Raw genomic sequence first — 13,365 nt, 5'->3', positions numbered from 1 at the left:
AAAAAAAAGTTGGTGGACAGCATGTTGACTTTTGAAGATCATATTGGAGTAATATGCAACTATGGCACCGCATCAATAGGAAATTGAAGTCGAAGAATTCGAGAAAAGCTTGAGATGTTAGACTGATATATTTTTTTATTATTATATTTTAGAATTAAACGTATTTTGAAACGTAAAACCTCAGAGGGAGGGGTTTAAGTTTACAGGAATAAAGTAGTTTTCTGCATTGAAAATGCAGTAGTTCCAATATTTCATGCAACTAAGGGTGCATTCAAATGCATTAAATTAAATTTGTATCTTGTTGGCCGGGACCTTAATAAATTGTCTCTTTAGTGGGACATCAGACAATGAGGAGTGTCCGTTTAGAGAGGTTTCACTGCAGCACACTAAAGTTAAACCGAACGGACTCTAGTTATTGTGAAAAAAAATATTTAAGATTATCTATTTATTTATATATTAAAAAGTTTCATTGAAATATGTTTAGGATTCCGAAGGGGTTTTTTCTTTCATTTTTTGAGTTAATTTAAGTCAAAACTAAATACAACAGCACTTTTAATTTAATACAAAGAAATACATTTTTAGTTTCTTAATTTATATTTTAGATATAGCTCCTTTTGAGTGTGTGTGTGTTGTAACACACACACACACACGTGATATTTTAAGAATTTTAGCTATTTATTATAAAAACTAATATTATTTATTGTATTTTATGTAATATTTATTATAATAGCTAATATTTATCACGTGATATTTTAAGAATATTAGCTGATGGAAATTAGCCTAACCCCTTTAAACGTTTTGGAAATTGTATCATTTATTTCGATGGTAATAATAATATTAGATTAGTTTAAATAACGAATGAATTCCTTTTATGAATAAGTAGCGGAATTTCAGGGGGGGGGGGGGGGAAGAGCACATCGGAGCAGATATTTATCCTGAAACTGATAAAAGAGAAAAGTGGAACATGATGTACATGCCTTGTCCACTCCCTCCAAAGCCACCTACAATTCCATGTCTGTCTGAAACTACAAACTTTGTAAAATCATGACATAACTGGAATTTCCAGGGAAGTTAGTGTGATCGACAAGGGCCTTTCATCAGGGAGAGATGACCAAACCTTTCGAAGTGACGTCAGGATGCTATTCAACCTCGCATTAGAGTGAATAACATGAAAATGGTGTATATTGCCGGGTCAAGATACATAAACATCTCGCACATGTGGAAGACGTATCTGTCCTAGGTAGTAAAGAAGAAGATATTCAGGTGATGGCCTCCTCACTGATAGCTACTGGCGGACGATATCTGTACACAATCATATAGCAAAGTATATGACTATAAGCCGGTATTTCCACCAAGAAGTAAAGGATAATCGTAAGCAAGCGATCATTCATAAACGTTAATACCTTCGGAATCGCACATCATACCAAAGGAATGACTCTCTGAAACAACTAGACCTGACCTTATCAAAACCAACAACCAACGGGCGTTGATGACCGGGCTGTTGAACGCCCTCTCAAAAAAACAAAAACAAATAATACCTTCGAATAATACCCCGGAAGCACAATAAACTTTATTTAATGACCAATAAACCAAATTAATAACTAGCTTAAATAAATCGACCAAAGAATCGTCAGTGCGAAAAAATCCTTCTTTTTTAGCAGCCCATATCATAAAAACAAAGCAAATACCACGTAAGCTGGAATTAGTAATGGTTATGAGACATGGTCCAACTAGTGCCTTTCAGAAAAATATTGAAAAATTTGAGCGTAATATTCTTAAGGTCATACCAGGCCTAAGAAGATACAAGGAATTAGATACTTGAAGAAATAATAACGCTACAATCGATTGCGTTTGAAATAATAGAAAGGTTACAACAGGTAGATCATGTAGCAAAAAGACTAGAAGGGAGACCGAAACTTAGATGGGTGGATAGGATCAAGAAGGACGCGGCTGAACACCGCGTAATAAACTAGAAAGCCATTGCTTAAGATAGAAATAGGTAGAGAAAGCTGGTAGAAGCGGCTTAAGATCTCCAAAATCTTTAAGCGACCCGTAAAAGAAAAGTTTTAATAACAGGTTAAAGATCCGATCATAAACATCAAGGGTAATAAAAATAATTTTGACGGTTAATCCAGTAATTTAATAACTTAAAGACCGTGTGACACATTAGCAACAATTCTAATCTAAATGTTAAAAAATTATTCAAAATTCAATATTTTAAACTAACGATGTCATGTAATATTTTTCTTTTGATCCTAAGCGACCTTGACGTCGTAAAGAAACTTGAATACTGAGCAAAAGATAACACATTGTTAAACAGCAGCCGACAATCTTTTGTGAAGCTATTCATGATTAATATAAGAGAATAGTGACTTATTAGAGACCTCTTTTTTTTATATCCAGGGAAACATTTAGAGTAAAGGCATCTATTTTTTATATATCACCAATCGTTGACACTAATAACATAAATTTGATAAGATAACCGAAAAAAGACAGGTAAAATATCAAAGGAAAATTTAAAAGCTGATCCCTGCCCAAACGAGATGGGTGATAAATTATTTTTTGGAATCAAATTTCTTATCACATCACGCTAATCGTCGGAACCATAACACCTTTGCTGACCTGATTCCAAATTTGGCCCTATTGCGTTTCTACCTGTTAATTTTATGAACTTAAATTCTTTTAAAAAGTTTTGATGCCACTTAGCGATGATGTGAATATCATTTTGTAATGTAAATATTGATCAAACCAATAGCTATTAGAGGTGCCAATAATTGGATCTTAAAAATAGCCAGGTTCCTCAATTATTGTCACAAAACGCCAATAACTGAATATCCAATGAAATTTCCTTTATCAATACTTCATTTGTAACAGAATTATTGATGCCTTTTTTTTTTTACAAAATAATAATATTATCCATAGAATTTGGTTACCACACTTAAGTTAAGGGACGTGACCGCCGTGCGTGTTGGTTTATTGAGTGTTCGAAATGTTGTGGGTTCGATACCCACTTTGGGCAGTTAATATATATTTTTCAGCGGTCCCGAGAAATTAATTTGACACTCCCTCCTTGTTTAGAACGCGCTGGGAACTCTGGTAGCCACAAGGAATTGGCAAAAAGGACCACTAGGCCTACTTGCTGGATTAGTTCCCCTTGCTAAATAAAAATTGGCATATAATGCAATAAAAAAAAATCATCATTTTTTTATTGTAACGGTAGCACAAATTACATTTTTTTAAAATTATCATTGACAAGTATATTTTATTGCTTTGTGGTTTTAAATAATATTGTTAAGGAAAAAAAGGTTAAATAGCTATAGATGTTGATCAGATGGTCACGGCCTTGCCGACAACTACCTGTTTGATTAGCGAGCTACCCTGTTGATAATTTGATAAATCTTATCGAGAAGGCGGCGACAACAAGTACACACGGGGCAGGTGGGCTCTTTCATGCATGTCTGCCTATACACACCATCAGTGCATGTCTTATTATTGTTTGAAATAACAGTGTCCTGCAATGTCAATATGAATACCGAGGGTTATCATAAATGGTAAAAGCCAATTCGGGGCAGTATGGAAGATCTGGGAGAGGGTAAAGAGATGAAGGGAAAGAGTTGATAATGAAGACGTGAATAAAATATTGTTACCACGAAACATAAATTCTAGTATAATATATTTTTTTTTACAACTGTTTGTTAAGTTTGGCCTGAAAAAATAAAGGCTCCTCTCAAAAACCAAGGGCTCCTCTAACTGCACTCGCCGATGCTCGCACTGAGAGGTGAATTTCTACACCAAAATATTTTTAACTTTGCGAGCCCACATATATATACAATAATTGAAAATCATAAATTAATTATTTGAAAATAGAACTATATTATTCTTATTCTGACTGGTTTTATCTTTTTTAATCCCTTATATAAATGTTATAAAAAAAAAAAAAAAGTGATGAACCATTGTTAAAATATATGTGTAACCAGAAAGCTTTTTTGCACTTGCATAAGCAATGGAATCTGATAGAATTGATCTTGCACACATTTTACAACAACATAATCCTCAATTTTCTTCCAAAGTTTGGCATATAAGTTTATGCATTCTTAAAAGAAAGTAGTCGGCGTATTGGTTAAGGGACCAACTAAGTACCAACCAGTCGAATCACTGAAAATTCCATCAAAGTCAAATTTACGGTTACATTGATTAAAGACAATAAATAGCTACCGATAGAAGCCAAATTTGTCCCTTGATGTCTAAAATTTATAATGCGATTTCGGATTAGAGGACATAAGTATTTTTTATTTCCTGTGTGAATATAACGCTTCCGCACCTTTGGTAGAGATGACGTAATTAATAAATGATATATACGAAAAAACAAGAACTACTTAACAGGCCTCGATACAGTTTTGGTTTACTACACTCATACAGTTTAGTGAACTTTGACAGTAAAGAATTTTTTAGCCATGAATTTATCATTAAAATTCATTGCGTTTTGAACTAAAAGCTGCATAAATTTTAGATTTTATAAAAAACTACAACAAAACATGATTTTCCATTTATCAGATATAACGGCAAATTATAACTTAGGTGTATTGTGCTTTAAATAAATTTGGAAGAGATTTAATGAACAATATATAAAATGACACTTTTAATAGAACTTAATGGGAATGGAGATATTGGATTCTTTTCAATATGAGAATGAAACCATTAGCGAGATAAAATTGCGACTGGCAATGATTTATCGCTAACATGCATAGAGCGGATACCGGCCAGCACGAAACCCTCCCCCCCCAATGGGGAATTTATTGCTCAAATCAGCAGAGGCATTTATAATATATATATATATATACATTTTAGGGGAGGGCAAGGACTCAAGATTTTGGGAACTAAATGAAACTGGAATTTTAAGGTTTTGTTGAAACCCATGTCTAGATTTTATAACTCTAAATATGAATAAATACGAAATGGGGATTTCAAAGCATCAATATAGTAAAGAAAGTAGAAGATGTCATGTTTTGTCAATTATGATTATTATGAAAGATTCCATGTTGTAACATTATCATAATACCAATTCTCACTCAAAAAAAAGTCTGTTCAATCTAACAGTTAAAAACATTTTTTTTTTTTACTTTATAGATAACTTCATAACTTCCATCAGATACACTAAAATATTTTTAAAAAATAATGAAATTAACAGTTAGGGTTAAGGCTGGCTCGATAACATTTGTTTAGCTGCGCCCTTGCCTCTAGAAATAGAAAATATTTATTTAAAATTTAGTAAATAAAAGAAATTGAACTTCAATCTCAGTCGCAATAGCGCAAGCGAAGAGGAGGGGGGAGTAGACGCTAGAGTGAGTATTGTCTCCTATCATCTTCTCCTAAGTACACTTATATCGTGTACTCGGATTCTTCGCTATGGACTTTATTAAATTTTCTAGTTTAAATCGAGACTTCTAATGAATCCTCAAAAGAATTATACCAACAAATAAATAAAATCTGAAGCTTTGTAAATAAGATTGAGAAATAAAAAACATGAAAATGGAAATTTGTGGTAAAACCGTATAAAGTGAAAATGTATAATATTATACTAGAATGTAATGTAAACTATAAAAAAACTTTATATTTTTTATTAGAAAACATGAAAAGTAATATAGTAGTTTTATTAATGCTTAAAAACGAGGAAAATTACCAAAGGTCAGAAGGAGGGAGAGAAAAATATTGAGTCTCACAAAAAGCAATTATCAAACACCGACTCAATTTATATACAAATTTTCAACTCTTTAACTCAATTTGGAGGAGCTATGAGGTTCAAAAAAAGCCTTAAAAAGTTGAAAAAACATTTGGCCTAGTCTAAATTTAGAATAATATTCATCCTCATTTTTATAGTATTTTTCAGACTAAACGACACTACATACAGAATTTCATTATATATATATGGATCCCATAGGGATCTATATGGGCGTTTCCAGAGTTACCAAAGGAGAACGCTGTACACACATAAATCAAACATATCCGGAAAAAACCAAAACCACGTTCTATGGCTTATCAATTTGAATGAATGTATATTTTGTAAATAGTCCATGCATATTTCCATGGAAACGATGTTTATCTTAAAATATTAAAGATCTGAAAGCTATAAAAAAAAAAAAAAAATACAATTTTTGAATTACTGGAGTACTATTCATCTCCTGGAATATAATATTACATTTATTCATTTAAAATTTAATTTGATTATCTACAAAGCAAAATAAACTTCATCTCAATCGGCCTGGTTTTAAGCACCAGTTCCGAGATACGAGCAAACAATAAATTTTAATTCATCTCTTTAAATACATAAAAGGGAGCGCGGTAGCACCATGGTAAGGCACGATGCTACTAACTCCAAAGGCCCAGGTTCGAATTTGGCTGGGCAGAAAATTGTTGCCTCTTACACTGTAGCCGTGAGTCAACCCAGTGGGATCTGGAGTTCTCCTGAGGTTCACCCAGCCTCATAAATTGGGTACCCTTAATTGGGCCAAAATCTGGCGGTCGAGCGTAACTGTACTTCCTTACTAAGTACTGAACCCCCTGACCCTTAATGAGTTGTAAAGATTTTAATTTTTTTTAAATATATAAAACAAGTCATCAGGTTTCTAATTGTGTTCTATGAAGTATAATTGGCCAACATTATTTTTTTTTCATTATTCTCTCGTTATTTAGAAAATGCTCTGTCAAAATTACCTGTCTCATTCTACAACTATTATAAGCGCATAATTTATTTCTCAGTTTATGAATTAATGGAGACATATCTCATTTAATTAAAAGCATTCCATTTCGACAATAAAATTGACAACAAAAGATAGAGCCTAAGAAGTTCAAGTTCTAACGCACATAAATATTATACATATATTTTTATTCTGTCACTTCGCTTAAATTTAGTTTTTGAGACTAAATGTTTCCTCGATTACCAATTTACTATTAAGTTATCAATCTGAATGACAATAGCCTAGCAAACTGTATTCCGAATAAATCACCTCTGTTCCATCGGCATTATGATGATAATTACCTCATCTCATTGAAGCTAATGATTGCATGATGATCAGCTGATTACTAACATATCATCGGAGCTCGATAAGCTCCCTTCGTGTAGCAGGTTAGGGAGAACTTAAAGCGAAGTGATCATTTTTATATATCACAGCTTTGCTTGAACAGTAGTGTATCACACAATTTTTTTTTTAATTTATGTTTATATTATATAGATTATAGTCTGGGTTTACTTTGTGACAACCTTTAGCTTCGAGAAAGTTTGTAGGAGGACCGCAGTAGAAAAAGTAACCTCGATATACGGTATCTTCTTTGGAATACGTCCGCTTCAAAATAAAATCAAAACATTTTTATTATTGCCAATTGTGCCACTAATAAGGCAAACTAGCGATCTATGAATTGAAATAGTGATCACCGTGTAATATTTTATTTTACTCTCTAAGCTGCTTGAAAACTTAAATCCTGAACATTTAGACTAAAACTTGGAACTAGGCGGCGAGTTGAAAACTTAAAGCCTGAACAATTAGAAAAGAAAAGGAAGCTCATTATAAGGTACAAATAAAATATAAGAACTGAAATACTGTGATTCATGTTAGGCTTATATGAAGCTGCACAAGTTGAATTTTTGGGCAACACCGATTTAAAAAAAAAAGGAACGTGAATTCTTGGTGCTTGGTCGTTTGAAGGGGAAATGTCTAGATCGAAAAATAACAACTGTATCCAAGGTAAAATCAAAATGCCACCCCACAATGATCACTGTTATATAAAAAAAAGTATCTCTTTTATATAAAAAGTGATCACTGTGTAATATTTTATTTTACATATGAGGTGGAATAATAAAACGTTACAGAGTCATACCCACCCTTTAGAATAATATATACCCATGTGTTTATATATACATATCGATTACTATCCTTAGTAAATCACAGTTATATAATTGGAGCAACGAGTGCTACAATTAAATGAAAAGTTTTATAAATTATAAAATGGGGGTTGATCCACCGTTAGACGGACAGGGAGTACTCCTCCTTGAATATACATAATTTAGTAATTAATTAATTAATAATGATTTCTCAAACATCAGATTTTTACATGGTATTCTCTATCGAATAGAACTGAAAGAATATTTGCTTTGTAAGCACAATGGGTAAAAACTCTGGTTTAAACTTGAAAGAAAATCAAAATGGGCTTTATTAGTTTGAGAATCCTGGATTCACAGACGCTTCTAGTTATAAGTACAATCTTAACAGTAACCAGCTTTAAACAAGTTAAGAGCTAAATGAAAGAGATGACGTCACTCTCTTCAATGAACATTGGAATGTCGAGCATCAACCAATTAATTGCTTCTTTGGCCTTTCAAGGTCTTTTCCGAATTTTAAAATTCATCTCACTCCACAAATTATGTTTCTTTCTTAAAACGATAAATCGTATAATTCAAAAATATATATTGGTGAAATTAATTTTTGATTAATTTTTTTTTTTTTTTTACAAATCAATTGCTTGGATATTTTAATTAATGATATTAAAAATCATCTGGCTTTAAAGATGTCCGAATTGTTGCCAATATACACAAATTATTCAATTTTTTAAATTAAAACCAAGTTTAACTTGCCGATATAGGTTTTTCAAGTTTTAGAAATGAAACCTTTCCTATAACTGGGCAAAATAATTCAATTTAGTAATTTAAAAAAATTTAATTAACAATTTCGTTCCAAAGAGCACTTACAGATTTGGAATAAAAACACAGAATCACGCATGCTTCAATTTTAACAGTCAAAAGTGGTCTTTGGGGAAAGCTCAATTATATGCCTATTAGATGTCCAATGTTAGAAACTTCTTCAATAAATTATATCCTTACCGGTAACAATAATTTACTATTAATTCATCTGTTTCATTTAATCTATATTCCATCGTTATTTCGATTTTACTAAGTTATCATTACATTAAAAACTAAGATTGAAACATAAATGAGATGAACTATAATGAATTTAAAAACAGTAAATAGAAATAGCTGATACTCAAAAAATACATTTATAAATTAGACTCTTCTAGTCATCAGGTTGCCATGTCCCAAATTCGTTTTCTGGTTTTTTAAATTATTTTACTCTGGATTAACATAAATCGATGAAACGAGAATACAATTTTATTCGTCTATCGTGAAAGGAGTCCATAAAAGCATCGTTTTATATTTAATGGTATACAGATCGAAATAATAACCATTAAACAAATGTAAAACATAATAGATGAAGACGAGGTTTTATGAAACACCCAGACTTTAACAATGGCATATTTCCAAAAGAATAATTCGCTAAGAGTACAATAAATCTAGACAGAAGACCACTTTTACTTTCCAGAATAAATTAAACCTAATTTAGCGACAATTCAGCTCCTAATTTGAGAGCTAGCTTTAGGCAAATTATTTCAAATTTACTAACCCTAGGGACTGGATAACTTAGAGGAGTAGTTACTAATGAAATTGAGTTTTGCTAAGTATAATTAAGCAGGGCTTAATGTGCCTAGAGGGAGAGCACAATCGCTAAATACATATACTCGATACGTTTTCGTAGCATGGATACGTATATATATATATATATATAAAACTACTGCCTATTCATGGGTTGTAGCAGTACACATTTATTTTTTTATTATTTACATATATATGTCTGTGTTTGCCAGAAGCAGGAGCATCACCCCTATGTTATTCAAAGAAGTACCCATGATAACGATTATCATCTATGATTCTGAAGTTTAGTTTTTTTATTTAAATTATTTAAAAAATTAACATTCTTAGATTAAAATTTTTTCCGTATCTCACTAAACACAGATATTTAGTTCGTACATTGAAAAAAAATATTAACAGTAAGCAAACAACTTCTACTACAGTAAAAGGCACTCATTGTTTACTAAAATTTAGAAAAAACTTATTAAGGAAAATATCAAATTTCTGAATTCCATTTTTTCCCCATCATATTTGTGGATATAACGACATAACGTAAACGAAGTTAATACAGATGTACAACGATTAAAGTTTATTGAATACGGGAAAAATTCTAATACAATTTTCAACTTAAACCATTCATTTGACCGGTCAGCAAAAATAAGTTGAATGTAATGAATATTCGCCGTTGTTCTTGCTGTTATACGAAGTATGGTAGCAATAACCGTTCCATCGGCCTCGTAGATCCTTAGGGTCAGACCAAGTTTTGCATACAAATTCAATCTAGTAAAAAACCCTGATATCAGAGATTACAATTTTTTTTTCTTTGTTGAAAAACTTTAAAATATATTACTTAATACCAACATCTTTCTCTAGACACAAGATAAAGAAGTTGTAATAAAATTTCTGTATTATCATGGTGAAAAAAATTCAATGCCACACATTTTAAATAAAATTAATTCTAAGAAGTATTCATCAATTAAGATTAATATTAGTTACATAATTAACATCTGTAAAAATACTGAAGAATCTTATAAAAGAAAATAATTGTATTATGTGGATTTTTTTAAAGGATAAATTATTTACAAAAGAAGATAAATATTTTACATTTAGTACGATTGAGAATATATAAAAAAAACTACTATAACACATTCTACGAATACACATCAATAAAAACGGTTTCTGATAAATAAAATAACGCAAAAAAAATACAACAAACTCAACTAAAAATATTTAGCTTGCGGTGTTTACACCTACATCAAGGTATTTCGACAAAGCTGCTAAAATACTACAACACTATGCACTACTACTAAAGTGCTAACAGTGCAGTACTAGTGCAAAAAAAACAAAAAAAAAAACGGATCACAAAAACCAATCAATAAAACTCACCTTCGCTACGGAATCCTGTAACAATATCAACACAAAGTATTAGTAAATCAATAACATAGTAATTCATAAATCAAAGTATCATTTAGATGTTTTCTTCAAACTACTAAATATCGAATCGGACCCAATGGAAAGAGAGTTTATTTAAAGGTGTACTGTTCGTCACAGAGTTGAACAGAGTGCACTTAAATAGCAAATTGAGGCCATTTTGTAAAACCAATGCAGAAGGGTTAAGGTAGTTAATTAGCCATTTCATTCTTTGAAAATCTGGATGTCAGAATAATGTTAGGCCATAAAATGAAGGACAATTTCCAATAATTCCCCCCTCTTTTGTAATTAGTAATTTGTACTTCCTCTCTCTCAAAAAAAGGTTGAATAAGACAATAATTAGTTCGTGTGCTGCTAATTAAATTTATAGTTAGAAGAGGAAAAGAAGAAAAAAGTATAGTATATTGTTTATACTTAAGGCAGTATTGTTCCTCTCAGGAATAGAACGTAGCTATCGAAAGGCGAAAACCAACTAACTCAGCTGAGTTAGCCGTTCTTAAAACCAACTAATCAAAGTTGGGAAACTCTACCTGCAATTCAAGAGCGAAACAGCACTAAGGAACTTGGTAGGAGTTTTGTAGTTTTCTTCAACAGTTCCAAATCCGATGGAATTGTTTCCTTTAAGGTTTGATGTCACCTCAGGGTCTATCTCATTCCTCTTAAGGACAGGATTTTGATTTATTCGGTTTAAAAACCAAACAAACATCAACTTTCAAAGGAACTTTTTTTTCCAGATATTTGATGACGTGCTTCACTGACACGTATTAATTCTACAATTTTTGAGATGTTTTTCACTCCGTTAGTCTTTAATTTTAAGTCCCTAACAGAGTGTTTTAATAAAAAGTATTAATAATAGTTAAATATAGGAAAATAAAACAGAAATAAAAAAATCATTCAAAATTAGCATCTAGACCAACTTTACTCAACCTGCGGCTGGTAGGTCTTTTGTAATTAGCCCAACTGCAGATGTGCAGTGCTATTACTGATACAGTAATCTGCTGTAATATACAGAAATTTACTCATTTATTTTTTTAATTCACAGCAGATGTTTGATTGTATCACGGCAACATGTCATTTTAATATTTTCAGAAATGCGGCAAATCAAGTGTTTGGATTAGCGATGTGTTGTATTTGGCGTTTTTAGTTCTGTATCGAGCGAGGAAGACAAATTTTCTACTATTACTTATGTATCAAGAAAGAATATTAGGTGGTAAATTTGAATATATAAAATTTTAACCATTGATAAACTATAATATTTAAATTTATATATTTTAAATTATTTTACCAGGTCAATAAATGGAGTTGTTACTAAACCGGGTCAATAAATAGACCTGATCCCAACGTTTTTCATTAAAGTTAATTTTCATTAATTTTTAATTTGTTTTTTTATTAATAACAAAATTGAATTAAACTACTGCTTGTGACCACGGACACTGCAACGTGTTTGAAACGTCAGAGAATGACAAAAAAATGTAAAAATATACACAATGAATCCATTCATAGTTGTATTCAATTTGTAACAATCGCGAAAACCTAAGAAACCATGAACTAATTTTTTTAATTTATTATTATTATTTTTTTTTTTTTGTGCGGTCTGCGACTCCATGACTAACAATTTGATTGTTACAGCACAAACGTGTTTGTGGCCCTATCAAAAAAAGATCGAGTACCACTGATCTAGACAAACAAATATTTCTTTGACCAGGCGAATTCCACAAATAAATATTGCTACAAAATATAATTTAATGGTTAGAGAACATTTTTATCGAAGCCAATACATTCATCATGCGAAAAGGCGTTAAAAGCTAACAAATGAGTTTATATCAATTTGGTACTTCAAAAAAGACCGTCTTCGGCCAAGTGGGGGCTATCCAGATAATAGAATTTATTTTATGAACAGCTTAGGGCTATCAATAGGAATAAAAACACAGAAGTTATATTATAAAAAAAAATAACATTTAAAAGGTCATTCCATGTCAAAACCCTGTCATGACAATCATATCCTCAGATTTTGACAAAAATTTAAAACCAATAATTATATTACTTCTTTGATCACACCTGATATTTTTACCTATCAATTATAGTTTTTGTTAAAATATGTTTTATCTTATTATTATGTCCAAAACCTCGGACAGTGAACCTTTAATATGCACATACAAATTTAAAGACGTTTTCATGAAACTATCCAAGAAATCGTTATGAAATCAAGAGGTTTGTGTGTGAAAAATGCACTTCTTAACCTATCACAATCCCTTAAAAGAGTAAAAATAATTAACTAAATTTTTTTTTTATACTTTACGAAATAGTTATTTTATTTTATATATATATTTTACAAAACTACAATATCTAAAATCTCAGAGGTGATCCAATGCTAAACTTTGTTTTAAAATACTCTTAAATATTTAGGCTAGCAGATAAATAAAAATATGATGAAAACAAATAATGAATAATAATAAATATAATAAAAAAAATTAATAAAG

General features: G+C 31.0%; 1 protein-coding gene across 7 annotated transcripts in view; it reads right to left on the bottom strand.

Moving 5' to 3' along the window:
- LOC106682525 (monocarboxylate transporter 9) overlaps window positions 1-13,365 on the bottom strand; it is a 252,106-nt gene that overhangs the window by 50,989 nt on the left and 187,752 nt on the right. For 3 of the 7 annotated variants that reach the window (XM_067047997.1, XM_014423430.2, XM_014423431.2), the window contains exon 2: window positions 10,841-10,855. The exons of the other annotated variants lie outside the window; for them this stretch is intronic. In XM_067047997.1, the coding sequence (XP_066904098.1) occupies window positions 10,841-10,855 (15 nt within the window). The remainder of the gene's footprint in view (window positions 1-10,840; window positions 10,856-13,365) is intronic. 7 annotated transcript variants of the gene reach the window in all.

Source organism: Halyomorpha halys, unplaced genomic scaffold (assembly GCF_000696795.3).
Source record: "Halyomorpha halys isolate HHAL.00 unplaced genomic scaffold, Hhal_1.1 Scaffold421.1, whole genome shotgun sequence".
Classification (NCBI taxonomy): Eukaryota; Metazoa; Arthropoda; class Insecta; order Hemiptera; family Pentatomidae; genus Halyomorpha; species Halyomorpha halys.
This window is presented reverse-complemented; position numbering and strand designations above follow the sequence as displayed.